At 37.8% G+C, this 24,179-nt stretch overlaps 1 protein-coding gene across 1 annotated transcript in view; it reads right to left on the bottom strand.

The window, feature by feature from the left end:
- Positions 1-1,053: 1,053 nt before the first annotated feature.
- The window catches only part of TRIM2 (tripartite motif containing 2), a 142,784-nt gene continuing 119,658 nt past the window's right edge, over positions 1,054-24,179 (bottom strand). Inside the window, exons 7-12 of the mRNA XM_012645265.1 lie at positions 17,693-17,796; positions 17,283-17,450; positions 11,985-12,153; positions 10,825-10,895; positions 6,250-6,390; positions 1,054-2,596 (exon numbers count right to left, since the gene is read on the bottom strand). Of these exons, the coding sequence (XP_012500719.1) occupies positions 2,444-2,596; positions 6,250-6,390; positions 10,825-10,895; positions 11,985-12,153; positions 17,283-17,450; positions 17,693-17,796 (806 nt within the window). The 3' untranslated portion in view covers positions 1,054-2,443. The remainder of the gene's footprint in view (positions 2,597-6,249; positions 6,391-10,824; positions 10,896-11,984; positions 12,154-17,282; positions 17,451-17,692; positions 17,797-24,179) is intronic.

Genomic DNA, 24,179 nt, shown 5'->3' with positions numbered 1-24,179 from the left:
GTCTAGGAACTATCAAGAGCCTAGCTTATCTTTTATGCAGAATGTTAGTAAACAGCAAAATGAAATTCCCTCCGCAAAATGTATGCTCTCTGGGGGCAGGAATTTTTATGTGTTTTATCCATCACTGTAATCCCAGTGACTCCAGGAGTGTCTGGCACCTAGTAGGTACTCAGTAAATATGAATGTTTAAATTCAAAGACTTACTTCACTGACCTTAGTCAGTTTAACATTCTAAAAATGTTACTGAATTTTATAACTTTATCACAGGCAGGCTCAAATATTTTTAAAAACTCTAACTAAAAAAAAAATTGAACCTAAATATAAATCTTCCTGAAAAAAATTTTTTCAGAGGTTGATTTGGGCATCATAAATTTAATAGACAATTGGAAGTAGCTAGATTTCCCTTCTAAATTTTATCTAGAGAATGAATGAATTATAAATTAATAAGCAATAAACATCACATTCATATAATTATACATATGGGAAATGTTTTCATATAGTATAGTTCTAAGGTGCTTTCAGTGAAAAAGATCCTAAAGTCATTATTGAAAATGCCAAACATGACGTCCTATTTGGTAGAACTGAGTAGAAAATTAAACAGTGGAAATAGACCACATCTTATTTTATGTTACCAATGACAGATTAACAATTAAATTATTCTTAACATTTCTCAAAATGCATTTATATTTAGTTTAAATTAAACGTCACTCAAATTCAACTTTTCAGCCGGGCACGGTGGCTCATGCCTGTAATCCTAGCACTTTGGGAGGCCGAGGCGGGAGGATTGCTTGAGGCCAAGAGTTCAAGACCAGCCTGGGCAATAGCAAGACCCCGTTTCTACAAAAAATAGAAAAATTAGCGGGGCATGGTGGTGCACACCTGTAGTCCCAGCTACTCAGGAAGCTGAGGCAGGAGATCACTTGAGCCCAGGAGTTTGAGGTTGCAGTGAGCTATGATGATGCCACTGCACTCCAGCCCTGGCAACAGATCAAGACCCTGTCTCCAAAAAGAAAAAAAAAGAATCCAGTTTTTCTTTTGACCTTTTTTTCTCTCTTTTTTTGAAAGCACAGAAGGTCATTTTCTGACCAAAAGTCAGCCATCATTCCTGGAAAATGGCAAAAATTAAATCTGCTTTAGGGCTTGCTCCAGTAGGACGGCTTTAAACTACATAGTAAAGGAATGTGCTGAAGAATGGCTGGACAATGCTTCTGTCTTTCAGAGTGCTGCCTATTTCAATACACCAAAGATTCATCTATATATATAGATATATATATAAAATACATTCTATCTTACCCTAATCATGTATACATAGTCCCTTAACACCTCTACTATTCATTAAACAATGATAAATAACCATAACATGCCCTTACCTGTAATGCTTTCAAGATAACACAACTTTGGTAACACCTGCTTTCTAAGGGGAAATCATTAATCAATCACATGCCTTTGGTTGACACCATCAGTCCTCCAAAGGGCTACTTATGGCTCTCTGTCCTAGGATACTGGTGTCCTACTACATGTGCTGACATTTTGCAGGAGATAAAGCTTTCGCTTTCATGAAGTGGAAGATGAGAGACACATGTGAAAACATGGCACATAAAACGTGACTTTTTCTTGATTACAATCCAGTGCATTAATCTGGAGTTAATGGGGCAGTTTGTTTACCAAAAGGTAGCATTACTTTTGTAATATGCTTTTCAAAGCACTAGGAATTCCAGGTTTCCCTGAAGATGTACTTTGTTTTTGAACGCTAGGTTCGCAGGAAAGAGGTGGTGAAAACAACGCATGAAAACAGATCTTTGTCTAACCCAGAAAGGTTGGGAAATTTGCATTGATTCTTAAGTGCTAAACTCAAGAGGCCTGCTAATCAGAGCTGGGAGGATTTTGCAAGACAGCCTTACTTTTTCTAAAGTAATTTATATGTAGTTGTTGATAACCAAAAAATGTCACAAGAGTAATACCTACTGTAAAAGTGAGGTTAGAAGATTCCCTGGGTCTTGCGGCCTAGGTTAAATAAAGTATACAACTACAACAGATTTTGTTTCTGTTCTGTTTTTGGAAGCTCTCTGCAAAAGCTACCATTCACAAGATTAACAAATACCTTTACATATTCTAGTTTTTTTTTTTTAACATTTGTTTGATTTGCAAAATTAGTTTAACTACATAAATCCTGTCCTTTAAGCCATAGTTCACAGATGTAAAACTTTGCAGTTTTTATAGATTCAGTAGAAGAGGTTTGTTTTTTAAACCCTATAGGTGAATTATGGAAATTGTATAAGCAGTTTTTAAGGAATCTGTTACATTCAGAAATAACCTTGGAAAGTTCACCAATGATTCCTTCGAGCATAGAAAGTCTAGTCATAATCTGGTCCCGCGTTGAGAAGTCCATTCCAGTTTATAGTGCAAGGCCTTAGTACGGGTTGTCCATCATGACTGCCCGTCATTACTGTAAGTATCGATAGACCTTGAAGCAGTGATTCCCAGAGTCTGCAACCACAACATGGCCATCTGAAGTTAGGGCCAAGCCTTGGGGTCCATAGAGTGGGTCAGCAGATGTGTTAATGTAGGACAGAAATGATCCACTCCCATCAAAAACCTGTAAAAAATATGAAGTCAGAACGTTATAGGAGAAATTATAGTAATATGCTGAAATATGAGTTAGAAAACCCTTGATATTAATGTTTTTAATAAAAAGTATGTAAGTAACCCCCTAGGTTTGTTTAGGTCACTATCATATCTACAATCCTTCTTTCCACTTATCTTGCTTTTTCTCCTCTCCCTCTGAATGCCCCGTCGCTGGAGTAGAATAAGCCATTGGCTACCAGATAGATCTCCATCACTACTGTGGTCATAACAAGTATTTGGCTAGGAATGGCCCTGGATGGTGCTTGAAAAATGAATGACCCTTACTTTTCATGCTAAGCCTTCATTTTTTCCCCTTCCAGCCTCAAGTCTCCCTTTCATCCCTAATCATAAGAGAGAAAAACCAGCAACTAGACCAAGGAAGAATGGTCCTGAGTCATAATATGCAATAAGAGAGGGGTTTTTTTTCCCCTGTTCAGAAAAGAGTAACTTGTAAGAAGTCAATGGTTCAACATGTATAGTCATTTCTTGATATCCAGGGGGTTGGTTCCAGGATGCCCAAGGATACCAAAATCCACGGATGCTCAAGTCCCTTGTGTAGTACTTGCATATAACCTATGAACATCCTCCTGCATACTTTAAATCATCCGTAGATTACTCATAATACCTAAACAACGTAAATGCTATGATATCTTGAATTTTTTAAAAAATTTGTATTATTTTTTATTGTTGTACTGTACTGTTGTATATTTTATTGGTTTATTTTTCAGAATACTTTCAATCCTCAGTTGGTTGAATCCCTGGATAGAGAGGGCCAACTGTACATTTGGACATGAAATCATCTTCTTTTGGTCAGCTTTTGCTATGATGAAATAAAAGGAATAAATCCAGGCCCTTAGACTTCTTCATAAGGTCCAGGCTGGTTTCTTTTGGTCATTTTGTTTGGCCTACTTGGTGCTTTAAAAAGCAAATGTAACTAGGTAGGTGCTATCAGGGCCACAATGCAAACAGCTTAGCATCTGTGGTCCTGTATAGAACTGCTTTGTGAACTTAGTTCCCTGCCTGGCTTCTGACTTCTGTAGTATATCAGACCTTTGATATACTTCTCATGAGATATAGAATGTCTCTTTCAATGTAAATGTCCATCAGAATATTAAGACAAATATATAGAAGAAATAAAAACACTTGGTGTTACATTTATCATCTTTTTTCTTTTCTTTTTTTTTTTTTGAGACAGAGTCTGGCTCTGTTGCCCTGGCTAGAGTGCCGTGGCGTCAGCCTAGCTCACAGCAACCTCAAACTCTTGGGCTCAAGCGATCCTCCTGCCTCAGCCTCCGAAGTAGCTGGGACTACAGGCATGTGCCACCATGCCTGGCTAATTTTTTCTATATATATGTTTTTAGTTGTCCAGATAATTTCTTTCTATTTTTAGTAGAGACGGGGTCTCGCTGTTGCTCAGGCTGGTCTCGAACTCCTGACCTTGAGGGATCCACTCGCCTCGGCCTCCCAGAGTGCTAGGATTATAGGCGTGAGCCACCGCGCCTGGTGCCACCGCGCCTGGCCTATAATCTCAATTCTTTTTCTGACAAGTAGATACCTATACAGGTTGAGTATCCTTAACCAAAATGCTTGGGATCAGAAGTGTTCTGGATTTCACATTTTTTTTAATTTTGAAATATCTGCATATATATAATGAGATATCTTGGGAACAGGACCCAAGTCTAAACATGAAATTCATTTATGTTTCATATACACCTTTCCACATAGCCTAAAGGTATATTTTTAATAATTTTGTGCATGAAATAAAGTTTGTATTAAGTACTTATGTGTGGAATTTTCCACTTGTGGTGTTACACTGGCACTCAAAAAGTTTCAGATTTTGCAGCATTTTGAATTTCAGATTTCTGAATTAGTGATGTCCAACCTGTATCAGATTTGAACTGCTAATCATTGCTGTCCTCACAGGGACATCTGAATGCTGCTAGACTTAATCAGTGCACTCTGGGTTCTTAGGTGCACAGAATACGGCCACACTGGCAAGGATGAATAATAGCACCTGCTGTAAATGCACGTTTAGAACAATGAAGGTGTATACACAGAGAAACGGGAGATAAGAATAGTCTTTCTTCAACTGGACGATTTTAAAGGTTTGCTCTTAATTCAGAGTAAAAATCAAAATTCTCTTGTGCCATAGATCCCTTTGGCAATCTGGCAAAGACTATAGGCCCTATCTCAGAATTGTGTTTTGTTTTTTTTTTTTGAGACAGAGTCTCGCTCTGTTGCCCTTGCTAAAGTGAGTGCCGTGGCATCATCCTAGCTCACAGCAACCTCAAACTCCTGGGCTCAAGCGATCCTACTGCCTCGGCCTCACGACTAGCTGGGACTACAGGCATGCGCCACCATGCCTGGCTAATTTTCTCTATATGTTTTTAGTTGTCCAGATAATTTCCTTCTATTTTTTTTTAGTAGAGACGGGGGGTCTCGCTCTTGCTCGGGCTGGTCTCGAACTCCTGACCTTGAGCGATCCATCCGCCTCAGCCTCTTAGAGTGCTAGGATTATAGGCGTCAGCCACCGCGCCCGGCCTTTTCCTTCTGTTCTAATACAAGCATTTAGTTCTATTGATTTCTCTCTCAGCATTGTGTTTGCTAAATTCCACAAATTTTGATATGTAGTATTTGCAGTTTCATTCAGTCCAACACATTTTAAAATTTTCCTTGAGACTTACTCTTATTTAGCATAATAATATATTAAATGCATAAAACAAAATACATGGGATTATAAAGAAAAACAATCATATTAAAATACAGTTATTGGCCAGGTGTGGTGGCTCATGTCTGTAATCCTAGCACTTGGGGAGGCCCAGGTGGGAGGATCACTTGAGTCCAGGAGTTCGAGACCAGCCTGAGCAACACACTGAGACGCTGTCTCTACAAAAGATAGAAAAATTAGCTTGTCATGGTAGCGCTCGCCTGTAGTCCCAGCTACTGGAGAGGCTGAGGCAGGAAGATTGCCTCAGCCCAGAAGTTTGAGATTGCAGTGAGCTATGATGATGCCACTGAACTCTAGCTCGGGCAGCAGAGCGAAACCCTGTCTCAAAAAAAAAAAAGTTATTAAAATATTACTAAATTATGATATAGTAATATGGGTATTTTTTAAAACTAGTACATAAAACAAGAAATAACAATGGATTTGATAACCACTATAATTTTGAAGTAGTGATGAGAATTAATAATTTGAGATGTCTGCCACAACTAATACAGATATGAAAATTTCTGTGATTGTGGTTACAAAGTCATAGGTATTACTAAAATTATTGTGCTTGTTCCTATATTCATAATTAAAGGAAATGATAATTTTCTGCTAGAGGCTAATAAAAATAATAAAGTAATATTTTCATTCAGTGGCCCTCTTGAATTCTATCCTCAAACCCTTTGGGGGTCTGTGGGATCTATGTTAAAACCCCCAGAGTTAGAGGGTTTCACTCTGGTAATATGCTGTCTTTTTTCTACTCTTTCCTGCTTAGTTTGGTCTTTCTGATGACATTATCCAGGATCTTATGATCTAACCAATGGAGAACAGAAAACATTCCAATCTGGGGGACAGCCAGTTCTTCCCTTTTAGCAAGTACCAACCACTCTAACCATGTACATTAGCATTTACTGTACCTGGATCCTGCTGTTCCCCCAGTCTGCTACAATGATGTTTCCATTTGCATCCACTGCTACGCCTGTCGGAGCATTAAACTGTCCATTTCCTTCTCCATTTGAGCCAAACTTCAACATGAATTCTCCTTCCTGATTAAACACCTATATGAAATATTTTAAAATTATTTTATTTTAAATTAAAATAGTTGAACCAATATTATGGATTTTTAAAATATCTATTTGAGCAGGTTGTTTATCACAACACCTATGATTTAAGTCATTCTTAAAAAAGAAAAAAAATCTACAAACTAGACCACACTATGATTTGTTCCTCCCCAATTTACTGTATAAATCTGATTTATCATTTGCTGAATCACCACTTCTCTTTTTCTGGCCCATATCTAGTTATTAAATACTTATGTGAGAAAGACTTTTACTATAAATTATAAAATACTAGACAAATACAAGGCAAATATAGACAAATACAAGTAGAGCTATAATTTTCAACGATATTATTCTTTCTGCCTTTAAATAAATAGCTAAATTTCAAGGATGAGCATTATATTTATATTTGTAACAGGATGGATGATCATTCAAAGTTGGATCAGAAAGTAGGAGCTTTTTGCTAGACCCAAGGCTCACAATTTATTACCATTTGACTGCATCAATATAACAAGAAAGAGTAAGCTGGACTTCATGCTTACACAGGAGAAATTCATTGCGTGTGTGCGTGCACATGTGTCATGGCAGCAGGTGACAAATAAGAAAAGGGCTTTTTAATTTACCCTCAGAAGATATTTTAATTAAAATAGAGAGATTATAGATTCTAGGCTTTGATGGATAGAGCCTACTGAGAGAGGAGAAGCTGTTAGAGGTGAAGGGCTAAACCGAACTCCTATACAAATTCCCTACCTGATATAGTCAAGCAGTGGGAGGCTGTGGTTAATTAAACATTCTTGTTAGTAGAGCATTACTCTCTCTATACATATCCAATACAGATTACTGATGGAGAGAATTGAATCTTAATGTGTATAATTAGACGGCACTACTGTAAGCACATAGTAAGCATAATTTTATCTTGATTCAGATGATACCTAATGTTTCCAGGACATCATTTTAAACTTGCCTTATCATAATACCTAGATGCACAGAAATGTCATTAACAAATCAAAAAGTACTATGTGCAAGGCACCTGGAGAGTAAGGGCTCCTCAGTTGCGGAACTAAAAGCGTTCTCGCTGTATTTGAACATAGGTCCAATTTGAGGACGATCTCAGGACCTTTCAGAGATTCTCCTATTGCCATCTCTCATCATGAAAGATTAAAATGACTAGTTCTTTTAGCTAAGCACATTGGGAAAGTAGGACACTTCCATCTCTAAAGGATAAACTTACTCTAAGATGAAGAAGAGAAAAAAGAGTCATGACCACCTTCTGAATTAATTGCACACTTGCCAAATAAGCCAGCTACCTCTTTGGTTCTTTAGAGAGGACAGAGACAAGAACAAGCCAGCTTTTACTAAGATGCCATGTTTTAACATCTTTCTCTGACTCTTTCTGTCCTCTTGTTGATAAAACATTCTAGTTTTAAACACCAATGGAAGTGTGTTTATGCTGGTGAGGACACAATTTATTATTCTCTGATCTTTCTGTTATTGGTTCCTACAGATAATCTTTTGTTTGTATTTATCTTTCTGGGTCAGTATGTTTTCACTGGCATCATACAAATTGTTTAAGTGCTCCTGCTTCATTTTGGAATAATGGAGAATGCCAAATCTAGTCTTGTTTTTCCATGAAAAGAAACTATAGGCCGGGCGCGGTGGCTCATGCCTGTAATCCTAGCACTCTGGGAGGCCGAGGCGGGCGGATTGTTTGAGCTCAGCAGTTCGAGACCAGCCTGAGCAAGAGCGAGACCTCGTCTCTACCAAAAATAGAAAGAAATTAATTGGACAGCTAAAACTATATAGAAAAAATTAGCCGGGCATGGTGGCTCATGCCTGTAGTCCCAGCTACTTGGGAGGCTGAGGCAGTAGGATCGCTTGAGCCCAGGAGTGTGAGGTTGCTGTGAGCTAGGCTGACGCCATGGCACTCACTTTAGCCAGGGCAACAAAGTGAGACTCTGTCTCAAAAAAAAAAAAAGAAACTATATTCTGCATATAGCTTAAAAAAATTAGTGAGACTACTTGTTAGCACTGACCTGTCGGTATGTTTTTTACATTTACCAACAGACAAGTGACCTGAATTCGGAATTATTGCTAACTGCCCAGTATTACATGGGAAACAAAAGCCCAGTTATTCCATAAAAGTTACATGGCAATAGCTATTAAAAAGAAGAGGAAAAACAAAAAGGCTACTTTCTTAAATAAGAGGACAATTGAGCTTAAATAATCTGCTTCTACTGTACTGAAAACCTGAAGAGTTTTCAGAATCTTAAGAATTATAAATTTCTCACATTTTCTATTTTTCTCACCTAAAATGCCATTTAATTACTTAAAAACTATTCAGATGAAAACATACTAAGAGGCAGAAGTATGAACTGAAATAGTTTTTCACAGCTTTGGTTTTTATAATATTTCAAGTAAGTTTTTAAAATAATCTTGATGATAATCCTTTTTTGATTTCAAAATTCTGCTCATGACATATACCACTTGGAAGTTTTTCCTGATAGTTTTAATTATGGAAATCTTCTCTTTTCTTCTGGAAACTTATAGAATTTAATATGTACCTATTTTTATGAAACCATTTATTGCTATGTGCCTTGCATTCTCGTTACTGACATATATGTTTTAATTCTTTCTGCGGTGTCAGCCAGGGCAGGTAAATAGTGGTCCCACATACCCACGCCAGTTGATTCATAGAGGTTGTCTGGCACACTGGACAGGAAGGGCTCTGAGGCCACAGTTGCACTTAGTAGAAAAGAGCAACTCAATTAATTATTACTGTCTTTCGGTGGCAGGTGAGCAGAACCGATGCCAGGCATTTGCTCTGTCAGGATCTATGTGGGTTTTCTTCTTGTTCAATGGCCAGTAGTAAAATGAACGATTCCTCTATAGAGTGAGCGAGGGTAGGAAGTATGAGAACAGCTTGTGTTATCCTTTCATAGTTGTGCTTGTTCTACAGCGACAGCTCCCTGGGAGGACGGTCCCAAGCTCAGTTCCTGCTGCCTCTTTGCTCTCTATTTCCATCCTCCTTTGCCCATGGGGAATCTTTCCCACTGTCCCATTCCTATTACCAAGACACCTCCCATAGAGAGTGGTGTCCTCAGAGAATGCAGCTCATCAGAGTGGGCATAGGGGGGACTCTACCACTGTGCTAGCAACTCTGGACAGACAAGACAGCAGGGAGCAGCTTCAGAAGAAAGCAACAGTAGGCACCTTTTCCCTCAACCTGCCCCCATTCCTGTGGTCCCCTGTGCTCTACTCTTTGCACAGGGACTTGGCACCCATCTAAAAGGCTCAAGGTCTCTCCATTTAATCAGGTCAGAGATATCTTCCAGCAAAAGCTAAGGAACTGAAGAAGTGAAAGGACTTAGAAGAGAGAGTACCTTTGGGTGTTAAAAATCCTACTCTTTGTCTAGCTATTCCAGTTGTCAGCACTGATAAGTCATATTAACTTTGGTTGTTCAATGGTTGTCTCTAAGTGCAAGCTTTAGTCATTGGCATACCATCCTATGCTGTTTCCTTATTATTTTTCCTTTAAAACGATTCACTTTAAAAAATTCAAATGAACGTATTTATAAGGAAAACTTTATTTCACTTCTATAAGTGCAAAACAGTATTGCTTGATGTAAACAGAAGATAACCCTAAAAGTAAACACATAACTCTTAAAATGTCTGCCTGGGCACTGCCCGTGACTACCTGGCATATACCCTCAGTGGAACATGCATCACACCTTCAGAAGCTTGGTCTAGAGTATTACTAATTTTCTCATCATTTCAGAGAATGAGTAATTTGTTTTGAGCCACTTTAATTATTTCCTGATTTTCTCATAATAAAGTTCATAACCAAGTTCTCATAACCATAACCAAGTGCTCATAACTAAGTTCTCCCTTGGTACCGAGTAAGAAGGATGTACTATATTATTAGAAGAGGTCACTGTTTTCTAAATAACACCAAATGTATGAAAACATTCTAAGTATAAAATATACTATGTGAATGTATGCTAGGGTTACTCCCACTCCCCTCGTCTGTTGTTGTATCAGAGTTCTAATATCTAATTTTGTTTTAAAGGTCTTATCATGCAGAAAATTTAAAAAGTGATTTTCTTTTAATCTATTGAATAGCACAAAATATTACGTCTTACAAAGTTCTACCTCTAAGTTCAAGCAATTGTTTTTTTTTTTATTTTATTTTCAAGTCCCTTCATTTACACCAGTTTCAAATTAAGAAACATATTGTCACTATATTTTGTACAGTTTCCTGACTCGCCAAAGTCTGTGTGTCCAAATTAAAACCTGTCTCCTTTAAGCAGAAGCAAAATCTACTCTTTTAGGCTAACTCCCTTTGGTCCTGTGTGTATATGTAAGTATTACATTATTTTCTCCCAGACTGACTTCTCCACAAAAGCATTTAAAAGTTAACTGATGTGTTTATAATACCTTGACGGAATGATTATGGAAATCTGTAACAATAATCTCATTATTGCTATTTACAGCTGCAAAATGGGGACCTGCAATAAAGATGGAAAAAATATGTGATGACTACAACAACAAAAGTGATTGCAACAACATAGCAGTTACTATAACAAAAACCAAACAATGTATTTACTTAGTTATTTAAGAAAAAACAAAGATTTATCGACTCAGTCCTTGAAAAATCATTCAGCCAGACCTCTGGCTCCAGATAACATGGATCCTATATTATTCTACACTTGCGACTGTCTACTCTGACTTCTTCCAGATCAAGCCAAGAGTTCTAGCAGCCCTAATGAAGTGGGATGAGCAGTAAGCATCAGAATTCATGCTCTGTACCGCCATCTGAAAGCCACACCTGCCAGCTTCCCTGAATATGTGTTTTAGGGCCCTTGGCTCCCACTGAGGAAAGACATGGCAACTCTTAGCATTGGAAAAAGACTCCAATATATAATTTTAAAAAAAAAATTGAGCAGAAAACCCACAATTTATAATTTTGGGTGACATTCAGAACTTGGCAGAACTGGAGACAAAGCATAAAGAAAGATTATGCAAATTAATATTAAATGCCAAAAGCATCCCTTTAAAAAGGAAATTAATAAACTGTTTACAGCCTTTTCTTGCAGATATGAAAAGCTAAGTAAGGTTGCAATTGCAAAGTTGTACATCAAAAAGAGCAGTAAAACAGACTGTCCTCCCTGTACTCAGCGAATATTCTGAACTATTTTCTTATAATAAGCTAGCAAGGTGAAAAAAATTCTCATTCGGGGCTCTTTAAATAAAGCTACAGGTAGGTGGAAGCAATGGAGTTACTTCATTGTTCCTCAAATATTTTTATTTCAAAAATATTTTTAAAAATGTATATTTTATTTAATATGAACATTTAAAGATTTCTCAGTTGTAAACGTCCACCAATAAAGACCACACGCGGTTTGCATTTCAACTTACTGCCAGTGGGGTCACTGAGAAGCACCTAACCATGCTTTTGCTTAGATATCATCCCCAGCATCGTTCCCAAAGCCAGCAAACACACCAGGGGTGCAGTGTCTTCGACATGCTCCAACATCATGCAAATGTGAGCAGAAGAAGCATAAAAAAGGGGGTTTACATATTACCATCGAGTGTACCTGCAAACTGCCTGTCCCCATTTCCTCGGCTACCAAACCTGGTGACTATTTTCCCGTTTGGCTGGAAGATAAACACGCAGCACGCCTTGTTGTCCACCACAATAATGTGCCCATTGCGGTCCACAGAAACTCCTTTGGGCCCCATCAGCTTTCCCGATCCAATTTTTGTCTGTTAGAAACAAGGGCAGAAATCAAGTACAGATATCGAAGTTTAAACATGAAGATAGTAAACATTTGCCTGAATGTCCAAAGAGGGGAGCACAAATACTCATAGATCACAATGATCTTCTGTCTTGGGAAACTGGCTTTGTCATGTGCATTATCTGCTACTGATTCTATATGAAATCCTTATTTCTAAAAGGGCTCAAAAATGTTCTAGATCCCCTAAACTGGGGTCACAATCCCTCCTAAAGAGGCAATGTGGTACAGTGAAAGACCACTGGATTAGGAGTCAAAAAACTGTCCTACTTATGTCACTTGCTTTAAACACACCCTGAGATAGCACAAACAGATTTAGGTTCCTTAAACTTCAAGTTCCTTATATATTAAAAAATGTCAAAAAAAAAAAACCCACCAATAACTTCCAATAGTATTTTTAGAATATGTATTAAATAATGTAGATGAAGGGTTTAGTGTAGAGTATAGCACATAGCAAGAAGTCACCAAAGGAAACCATCATTGTCATTGTTTTATGTCATAATTGATATTAAAATTGCCAGGCATCTGCCATTGAACTTTAATAGAATTAAGTTCTGCATGGGTGAGAGTCCGTTTTATCCAGCACTGTGTACTTGGAGCCAACACAGTTCTTGGTGCATAATACATATTCAACAAATATTTGTTGCATATATAAATTTTAAAAGTCTAGCATTATAGGGCAATCATGATGATTAAATGATTCCACTTTCACAGTATTTTAAAATGAGATTAAAGCATTAGATCTCTATCAACCATATACCATAAGCATTTTAAATTTTATTCATATTCCTGAGTAGACTATAGTGTATATATACATGCCTATTGACCATGAGATGCAGGTCTTACGTCTTTACTTTTAGTTCTATAGCTTCATTTTCTAGAATACTTATAAAGTACTTCACTCATTCACCTGTGTACTAATTCTACAAACACTGTCTGAGTACCCACTATGTGCCTGACATTGTGTTCTAGGCACATGGTAAACAAACACAAATTAGATGTAGCTCCTGCCCTCAAAGATGTCTCAGTCCCACTGCAGAGACAAACATGTCTACTGTACCCTTTTAAAGTGCCCAGCCAGGTGTGGTGGCATGCTCCAAAAATCCCAGGACTTGGGAGGCTGAGGTAGGAGGATTGCTTGAGCCCAGAAGTTTAAGACCAGCCTGGGCAACAAAGCAAGACTTTGTCTCAATAAAACAAAAATTACAAAATAAAGTGCCTGGTATTGAGTCTTCAGTTTAGTAGATTCAGGGGAATTCAAATAGGCCGTCTCAGAAGGCATGTGGAAAAATAACTCGATGAGACAAGTCACTGTGGACAAGGAAGAAGAAGGAGCACCGAGGTGAGGAACCAGCAGGAAAGAATGCACGTTAAGTCAGGTAAACTGCAAGAACCACAGCCCTCCCTGGTGCCCAGGCTTAAAGTGTCAGAGGGGAGCATATCTGTATGTGTTTTCATGGAAGGTCTCTCAAATATATTACTGAACAAAGGAAGGTACACAACAGTGAGTACGGCCTGAGTCAGTGTGTGTTAAATGTGTGCATATATGTACATAGACATCTAGAAGGAAAAGTGAGAAACTAGTGTCTATATTTTAGAGAGTAGCATTAGTGGTGACAGGAGAAAGCCTTACTTTTCATTTTATACTTGTTTGTAGGCTTATTTTAAAAATCTGTTTGCATGTATTACATTTTATATTTTGATTTTTTATTTTTATTTATTTTTTAGAGACAGGGTCTCGCTCTGTCACCCAGGCTTGGGTGCAGTGGCATCATCATAGCTCACAGAGACCTTGAACTCCTGGGCTCAAGTAATCCTCCTGCCTCAGCCTCCGAAGTTGCTAGGACTATAGCACCAAAACACCCGGCTAATTTTTCTTATTTTTTGTAGAGACCAGGTCTCGTTATGGTGCCCAGGCTGGCCTTGAACTTCTTGCCTCAAGCGATCCTCCCACCTTAGCCTCCCAATGCACTGGGATTACAGGAATGTGCCACCACTGAGCCCAGCCATACTTCTGAAATTAAAAATTAAACCCAAAACAATTACATTTTTATAGGTTCTGCTTTAGCCCTCTCATTTTATCTTCATATATTAGTGCTAATAGAAATAGAGAAATATAATGTGAGCCACATAAGTATTTTTCAATTTTTGAATTTTCTAGTAGAGAGATGGAGATTTTCTCATGGTGGGGATTTAGACTTTGTATGATCCTTTATTCTTTTCAGTTTATAAATGACTGAGATTCAGATTTGATCTCTTTAGAGCAAAAAGACACAGTTACTTCAGAAGGAAACAATGGTTTCCTTGGCAAGGGAATCTGTTGCGTAAATTTGATTCTGGTTCTGCAATCTAGCCCAAAGATCAAAGAGGCTATAACCTAATGGTGTGTAAAGAAATGACATTTGTTCTTTCATGTCTGAATGGAAGGTATGTCAACAGAGATCAAAAGGAAGAGATGGCACTCTGATTATTAAAACTAGAATATTTTTACTACCTAACATTATGAACCCTGTAGTTACTTAGAATGACTCAATCATAAAACACTAAATGGATAATTAACTAGAATAAAAACAGAAAATAAAGGATTACTTCCATTCTATCATGTAGTGACAATTAAGGCAGATCTAAAAGAATAACTTAAATGTTGGACCAAAATTTCTTTTCCTTCCTCTTCCCTTGATCACTCCTAGTTTAGCTACACTGGATTCAACCAAATGAAAAATAAAAATCACCGCATCTGCCTGACTATGTGTCCCCTATCTTAAACAGAATAGTAAGCAAACATATTTTAGACACTGGTTTGGGGGCAGTTAAATCAGAGTATTTAACTCAACAAATAGGTTCTTAAATTGAAAAGGGAAGATATGAAATATTTTAGAATATGGTGGCCACAGGCCTCTGTGTTTGTTCTGATCACAAAAGGTTCCCAAATGGGCAGGAAGACATAAGTCAAGAGGAAAGATGGAAAGAAAAAAAATTAGAGGGTGCAGAGAAGTGAAAATTAGGGCTAAGAAATTGGTGAATAAAAGAGAGAGAAGGAGATAAGGTATTACATCTCTGGAACTATTAAAAATATTAATAAATAAAAAGAATCTGCATTGGACTGGTGTTAAAGGTATGTCTTTCTCAGCACTTGTTTAATTTTTACGAAGTCCCATCAAAGAAGAAAATAAGTATCTCTCAGTATATAGTTGTAGACATGCTACTTGGATAAACTCTCATTGTAGTCCTAAAGTGTTTTCATGGGCCTTCCTTTTACCCTTTGAGTTTCAATCAACAGCTATCATAAACAAGGGTATTGCTGAAACTACCATATCCATTCCCCCAATCCTCTAGGGGGCATGAGTGTTCTTCAGCGTCTCTTCCAATTATTACCAATAGTATCCCCACTTTAAGAATCTAGTTCTTCTAAGAATGTCTGTTATAGACTATTGAACCATTCGGTGAAAAAGGCTTAATTCAGAGAGCCCTTCTTTCTCAGACATAAAAATCCTGTCTCAATATGTGAAACCTAATTTAGTATTAGTTCCTGAATTTACAAAGACAGATTTATGGTTTCACTAGAGTATGAAACAAGAACAAATGGGTTGCCTCCAAACCAGATAAAAGTTTTCAAGATATTTCAGGCATGAATATTTTATTCATATTAAATTTGTCATATTTGGGTATGTCTTATCACAAATACAATTATGAAAACATAAAAGAAGGGGAAGGAGATAGAGATACAGAAAAGCAAGAGACCTTCTGTATACATGGCCATCCCATGGAGCCATTAAGTTTTTAGTGGAACAAAAAACCCAAGGGCAATTGAAGAACTGCATACAAAATCGAGGAATTAAAAATGACAGTTCTTTACTCTCTGAGATTGAGAAGATGCTGTCTCACAAAAAATACAGGCTCAAATCTGAGGGTTAACAATTATGTAAGTAACTCATTTCATTAAAAAAACGAGGTGACTACAGCAATACAAAGACTTGAAAAAGGAAAATATACATTCCTCCAATAAGAGATTAATGAGTGAACTTCGTATCCTCATTGAGTCTTTACTCAAATCCTGAGATAGATTTTTTTAAGTCCAAATTTGAAATATGAGGCAATCGAGGCTTCAGGAAGTTATAATTTGCTGATGGCCAAACAGTGAACAAGCCACTGAGCTGGGATTCCAACGGATTGATCTGAGTAAGTTTCTAGTAGGCTGCACAGGGGAAATAAGGCATCATGCAAATGGCCTTTAGAAAGATCTTTGACAGGTTTCTTACGATCTTCTTGTGAACAAATGTAGAAAATGGCCTGGATGATACAATTCTTTGATGATACCTTATAAGAGAGATTTATGTTATTAGTAAACGGCTCTCTACTCTTTGTTGACTTGCCGAAGAAATAGAAACCATTTTTACATTTCCATAAAGAGGATGCTGGGAGTGAAAGCAAATATGTCAAAAGATGCGATCCCTCAAAGTGTAGCGTAACTTGCATTTTTCTCTGTAAATTTGGCCTTCATTTTCTTTTTCTTCCAAATCTTATATTACATAGTTAAACATAATGTTTTCAGATTGTATCAAATAATTTATGACTGATTAGAAGCTGACATGAATTGTTTTCTGTCATTTCTTGTGTTAGTCTCTTTCCTAAAACGAGCTGTACATTTTTAAAAAGTGGGAACCACTTCTTATACTTCTGTTTCTCGTATATCATCCGTCACAGGCCTAAGAAAGTAGAAGGCACTTCATAAGTTGACAACTGGTAGATTAATTTGAGAAATATAAACTGCCTCTTAATAACCCTTTTCAAAAGATTGTGTTTTTCGTTGAATTGAGGTAACAGGACCAGTTTCCCCTCTAAATTTACAGTTAAAAAAAAAAAAGGCAAATGAGCAACCTAACTGCTTTATAAAATGAAGCCACATTTAGAATCTACATGAGTAGATTTATGAAATTATCCTTGTTACTCTTGCTTTATAAATTTAGATGTTAAGATGTCTTTGTGTATAAAAAACTGTTGAATGTTGTGTTGAATTTCAAAAAAGAAAAAGACAAGTCCATCTTGTATTTCTTGTTCCTTCTCTCTATTGTTTACTGGCCAAGTAGTAGTTAATCTTACCTTAAATTTCCCATCTGAAGAGAAGATGCTGACCCATTTATTATCATAATCTGCAATGATTATGTCCCCGCTGGGATGCACAGCTACTCCTGTGGGCCGCTGCAGCTGCCCAGGAGAGCGGCCTCTTATGCCAAAACGACTTTTGAACTGGCCGTCATTGGAAAATATCTGTAAGACAAATTGCATTCATTGGAATATGAACTAGCACAGAAATTGCTGAGGAAGATATAAGCAAAAACATTTGTCATATATGTATTAAAGGTCAGAATAAGCAAACTCTATTTGAAGAAAAGAATGTACACAGTATAAGCTTCTGTCCTTGCGCCATGTATCTTAAGTCTAAAATAGGAAAATATGCAACTATACCTATTTTACCAATATAAGTAAAGGTATATAATTAGGGACTATACCTGCACACATTGGTTGTTACTGTCTGCAATTAGTATCTTTCCATTTGTGGATGCAGCTACCCCCTGAAGATTTGTAAACTCTCCTTTATTTCTTCCTTTGGTACCTAAAATGAATAAGATCGCAGAAATTAAGCACTACAGAATTAGATTTCACAGTTTCAGCAAGAAAATAATTCAGGCTTCCATAGTAACCTGAGAAAGCAATGTTTTTAAATTTACTTAAAAAAAAAAGAAAAAGAAAACTCTCCCCTGACATGACCTAATCCATACACTACTAAGTAACTTCCCTTTCAGACCAATAGTCTTTGTAAAATCACTTTTTTAGGTAAACGCTAATCTTCTCTTATTAATTTCTTGCTGCATATTAACATGATTAAAACATACTTAGATTCCACAAAGACATTAATATGAAAATAACGTTTTACTAATAATAAAAACTAATATTTCATTCAAGGAGATTCAATAGGAGAGGGACTTTATTTTATAGTTTTGCCAAAATCCCACCCTCTCACTCAGCAGCTCTTAGAAGACACCTGGGTGCTTGACTTTCAGTGCATTTAACAAACCATAAGGCCACAGATGTTATGAAAATAGCAGGCTGATTTTCATATACTAGATATACTTATGCACTATTTTCAAAGATTCAGTATCTCACAGGCTGTGTATTCTTCCTGAAATTACAAAAGGCATCCTGACAGGGTGCTTTCTAGATTAAGAAAATAAGAAAGGCAAAAGGAAATTAATACAAGGAAATATTCTCATCCATACTAGACTCTTTTTTAAAGGAAGAGATGAAACAGGGAGAAAAAAAGCAGAAGTATCTACAGGTTAACAGACATCTGTTTTTGTTTCTAAATTAGTTTTTAAAATTTATTTCCATAGGATGGTGTAATATTAATGGATGGAAACAGAATGAATTTTGCTCAGAAATGAGTAGGAAGGAAGTTTAAATTTTCATAGAGGGAGAAAACCATGCGTTGGTTTTATAATTTTCATATTCAGAAGAGAAATTTGATATTTTGTTTGTAGACATCAGTGCAGTGCCTTAGGAAAGAGTAGACAAGGGTACACTGATGGTGTCTAATGGCAAACACACGCTTAAGCACTACTTGGGAAGAGATTCTTCTGAAACAGATTTTTCGGTTTAGAAAGAGAACTTGGCAATAGATTAAACTCAGAATAAAATTAACAACAGAATTGCTAGGGAGAGCCATCTTATGGTAGCTTTTTTTTTTTTAAATCATGGACTCTATCAAGTTTACTCACAATCTCTGTATCCCATCTACTCTCACTAATGTGAATGACAAATTTGAGATCAAATACTGTTCTATTTTTTATTTTAAATTTATCAGGAGAGGATCTGTTACATTTGATCCAAATGGAATCCATATAATACTATGCATGAACATGGTATCAGTGAATACTTTTTAATATATTTACTTACTTAGAGATAGGGTCTTGCTCTGTTACTCAGGCTGGAGTGCAGTGGTGGGATCATAGCTCACTGCAGCCTCGAACTCCTGGACTCAAGTGATCCTCCTATCTCAGCCTCCTGCGTAACTAAGACTACAGGCACTAATACCTTTAGAATGTTTATTATTATGGCCAAATTAGAAGAAGGGTAGCTAAAGACAAACTTATTAAAAACAATAAGAAGTAGGCCAGGAGCAGTGGCTCATGCCTGTAATCTCAGCACTTTGGGAGGCCGAGGCAAGAGGATTGCTTCAGGCCAGGAGTTCAAGGTTGCAATGAGCTATGACTGCCCCACTGCACTCTAGCCTTGGTAACAGAGCAAGAACCTGTCTCTTTAAAAAAAAAAAGGGGGGGGTTAGTGTGGGCAAGCCAGGGTCTTTTTTAAAAAAAACCTTAATTTAACTTATCAAAAACATTTATAAACAAAAGCATGGAATTCAGGAAGATGAGGAACTGAGGATCAATTAAAGAAACATAATAAAAAGCAAGAGTCTTCTAAGATTGGAACATAAACCAAAGGGGTGACTCTGTAAAGAAAACCCAGGCTGTTCTAGATCCTTGCTTTTGTAAAGTTGGAGTGCACTCATGGCTTAGAGGGCATGCAGGTAGGGGGAAAGAAATACTGCAAATAAAGAGAGAGGAGGCTGAGAAGCACCTGAACAGAGTAAACAAACTGTTCTTCTGGTCCAGGTAGGGACAAAACTGCCTCCCGCCCTCCTTTGTTTAGCCTTTGGTCTATTCTGCTAAGGACAGAGCGTATTCTACTCAGAGAAGACTCTGCGGGAAGCAGCAGCTGATGAAAGCAAAGGGAAAAACAAAACTGGAGAAAACAGTGCTTCAGTACTAGTCAGTGGGGTGCCTGAGTCAAAAAGATTCCATTTTCCTTCTGAAAATATGGAGGTGATGTCAGAGGAGGGAAAATATATGAGCAAAAAATACTAACGTTTGTTGTTCTTTGCAAACACACATTTTTGAGTGTCAGTAGAAATGGGAAATAATTGTATTTTGGGGGACATTAAAACTTGGGAAGACATTTAGTTGGAATCCATAGTAATACCATTCAGAGCAAGGAGAAGGAAGACTCTATGCCCAGCTTGAAATGAACGTGAGACGCTCAGCACCTGCCAATACTAGCTCACGATGGCAATGGGCTACGTCACCAAGGAATACACTGCTGGAAGAGGTCCTACAACCTGTGCTGTGCTCAAGGGCCATGTGTTGGCCCAGCTCTCATCCTAGGTCTCCAGGTAAGGAGAGTTTGAGTCTGTTGCCCCCCATGTAAATAAAAATCACAGGGATGGAGGAACATCTGTTTGTCTCACACTGCTTATGTATTTTTAAAAGAGGCTAGAAGAAACAGGCACTGCTATTTTAATTTTATAGTATTTGTTTTAAAAATCTTTTCTTTTTTTCTTTTCTTTCTTTTTTTGACACAGAGTCTCACTCTGTCACCTGGGCTAGAGTGCCATGGCGTCAGCCTAGCTCACAGCAACCTCAAACTCCTGGGCTCAAGTGATCCTCCTGCCTCAGCCTCCCAAGTAGGTGGGATTACAGGTGTGTGCCACCATGCCTGGCAAATAATTTTTTCTATTTTTAGTAGAGACAGAGTCTTGCTCTTGCTCAGGCTGGTCTTGAACTCCTGACCTCAAGCAAATCTTCCCTCCTCTGCCTCCCAGAGTGCCTAAAAATCTTTTTCTTTAAGCCATTGTGGCTCAGTTTCTGAATAGCTGGGCTGGCATTGCTGGTAACATCCCCTGATTCTTATGAGCATCTTTTTATCTTGTTGAATGATAATTATTGATCATTATTTTTTTAAAATACTCTCTTTGAAAGCACACAGCAGGATCACAGTGTCACTCTGGGTGGTGAAAGGACACCACCAGCTTACTCTTGAAGGACGATTGATGCTGACTATTTTCACTAGCAGTTAAACTACAAAAACCTTGATGATGAGTGATGATGTAGAATGATAGCGCATTGTCATTATGCTGAAATGTTCAAGTGTTTATAAAGTGTCTCGGAACCAAAATGACATAAATTTAAATTCCACAAGTTGGAAATAATTTGGGTTGTTGCTTTACTCTTCAAGATTTTTAGTAAATTCTATTTAGTCTGTAGAAAAGTCTCTTCTTTCTCTCTCTAAAGTATTCCAAATATATAATTAAAAGTAGTTCTTTCATAACAAATATAAATGTAACACAAGACACATACAGTACTTACAAAATCTTTTCCTGTCTACTTTGATGTAAAAGACTTCATTTGATGGTTACATACTGGCTAGTAAAATGAATAACATGAATTTTAAAAGTAATTATAGGCCGGGCGCGGTGGCTCACACCTGTAATCCTGGTACTCTGGGAGGCCGAGGCGGGTGGATCGCTCAAGGTCAGGAGTTCGAGACCAGCCTGAGCAAGAGTGAGATCCCGTCTCTACTAAAAATAGAAAGAAATTATTTGGTCGACTAAAAATCTATATAGAAAAAATTAGCTGGGCATGGTGGCGCATGCCTATAGTCCCAGCTACTTGGCAGGCTGAGGCAGTAGGATTGCTTGAGCCCAGGAGTTTGAGGTTGCTGTGAGCTAGGCTGACGCCACGGCACTCTAGCCCGGGCAAAAGAGTGAGACTCTGTCTCAAAAAAAAAAAAAGTAATTATAAATAATTCGGCAATAATTTCATGAGATAATTAAACTAATTCTTTCCAGATACTAATCCAGCCCATGAAGCACAAAATGAATTTTTAAGCCAACAGCTTCTCACCTAGGTTCCTTTTGGTCACTTCCACCCAGCTCCTCAGGAAGGTTACAGAAGTAAAGTGAGCCCTTAGGCCGAAAAAGGGGATCCAGAAACCCAGATTTTCTCTTATCACATACTCCAACTTAATATAAAAATGCTAAATAAATCTAGATACTTTGAATGGACTAATGCAACAAAATGAAACTGAGCCAAGTATAGGCTCTAACACAGGATCTTCATCCAAGCAGGTGCTTAACAAATGTTTGCTGAATGAATGAGTGCAAGAACGAGTTATTAGCGACTGACCCAGTAAATTACAATCCCCATTACATCATGGGAAAACACTGTTCAGTAAGATTCATAGCACTTTCATGTACCTCATGTACAATCCCATGAGTTAGCAGGGAAAACATTATCATTCCCAGTTTATAGATGAGAAAATTGAAGCTAGACACATCACAAAGGTAGATACAAAGAAAAGAATAAAATCTGGTTCTGCTGACCCTTTATATACATTCTTTCTAATACACACACACATTGCTTCTTTCTAATTGGACTTTAAAATGCCAGATTTTGGAGGTGAGGATAATTACCCTTTGGGTACACATGGATCATGTTTCTCTTTAAAATCCTTTAGAAAACCCACCCCTTATCACATGATATTTTAACTGTTTAACTGTCTCTATCCCTCACTAGACTGTAAGCTCCCTGAGGGCAGGAGCACATCCGTCCTGCTCACTGTTGCACCCAACAACACAGCACAGTGCCTAGTACTCAGCAAATATTAATTGCATCTTTTTCCACTTGAAATACGAGAAGAGCTCCCAAGGATGAGATCCTCAAGGGGTAGGGGGGAGGTTCCTATAAAGGTCACTCAGATGCCAAATTAGCATAGTCTCCTTCCTCATATATTTTAGGGAAGAAAGGTGGTGGTCTGCAGAGGTGAGGCCAGAGAAAGGGGTAGAAAATATTATGTTTTCCTGCAAAGCCTCTGAACTCATGCTAAGGATTTTAAATTACACTGTTCTAGAGTAAAATGAGGGTTTCATTTGACTTCTCATCAACTCAGGTATGGTGTATGATGAATTATATAATTTCAAACAATTCAATTGTAATTCTTTCACTCCCTCCCACATCTTCTGACTTTCCCTTTGTTCAATGACTTTCTTTAGTAGCTGACAAAACCAGCTCCTGGCTTCTAGTCAGCAAACGCTAACAGTCAGGGAATAACCTCTGTATTTTAGGAAACCATCTTCAACAGATGCTCTAAACTCATTCGGGATAATTTTCTGACACATATTAGAGTAACACAATAACTCACTCACAGTGGGCACACAGTGAAATTTTCAGGTATGAGAAATGTCAAATATGTCAACTTTGGAAAACTACAGTAGTGAAAGGGCGTTTTCAATGGAGAGGAATCACTGTACCATTTAAAAGGTCTGGGCTTCACTTCTCTAACCCCTCATCTCTTCAACAGTAAGGATGATTATATGTTGTCCTGGTAATTTGGCTCTTGAGGGGCAGGGGCTGGGAGAGCTCTGATTTGTACACTTGCCCGTTCTCTAATCTAAATGTTCCCGTCATGGCCAGTTTCAGTCTACCAACATGGAGTCACCGAATGAGCCAGCATAAGCTGTCTCCAGTATACCACACATTATATCGTAGTAGGTATATGATACCATAGGGTTATTAAGAACTGAAAATATATTACATCTACTCAGGATATTTTTTTAATTAAATTTATTTATTTTGACACAAAGTCTCACTCTGTTGCCTGAGCTAGAGTGCCATGGCCTCAACCTAGCTCACAGCAACCTTAAACTCCTGGTCTCAAGCAAGCCTTCTGCCTCAGCCTCCTTAGTATCTGGGAGTACAGGCATGTAGCACCACGCCCAGCTAATTTTTTCTATTTTTAGTAGTGACAGGGTCTTGCTCTTGCTCAGGCTGGTCTCAAATTCCTCACCACAAGCAATCTTCCCTCCTTGGCTTCCCAGAGTTCTAGGATTACAGGCATAGCCACCCTCCTGGCCGTGGTCAGTACTTTTCATGTAAGGCTTAGAGAGGCCAATTTCACTTGCAATTTAAGGGCAATTCATCAATGTAAATTCTAATTTTTTTTTTATTTCGGTTTCTTTTCAGTTTTATTACACCTGAATCTCTATTTGCAAATAGTAAGGTAACAATTCCATAGTATTTCTTTCCTCAGGACCCTGCACAAGTGGTCCCTGAGGCAGAGGAAGACCAACCGAAGTCCCCTACCCTTCTCATTCCCAGCTGT

Source organism: Propithecus coquereli, unplaced genomic scaffold (genome assembly GCF_000956105.1).
Source record: "Propithecus coquereli isolate 6110/MARCELLA unplaced genomic scaffold, Pcoq_1.0 Scaffold228, whole genome shotgun sequence".
In the NCBI taxonomy this organism is placed as follows: domain Eukaryota; kingdom Metazoa; phylum Chordata; class Mammalia; order Primates; family Indriidae; genus Propithecus; species Propithecus coquereli.
This window is presented reverse-complemented; position numbering and strand designations above follow the sequence as displayed.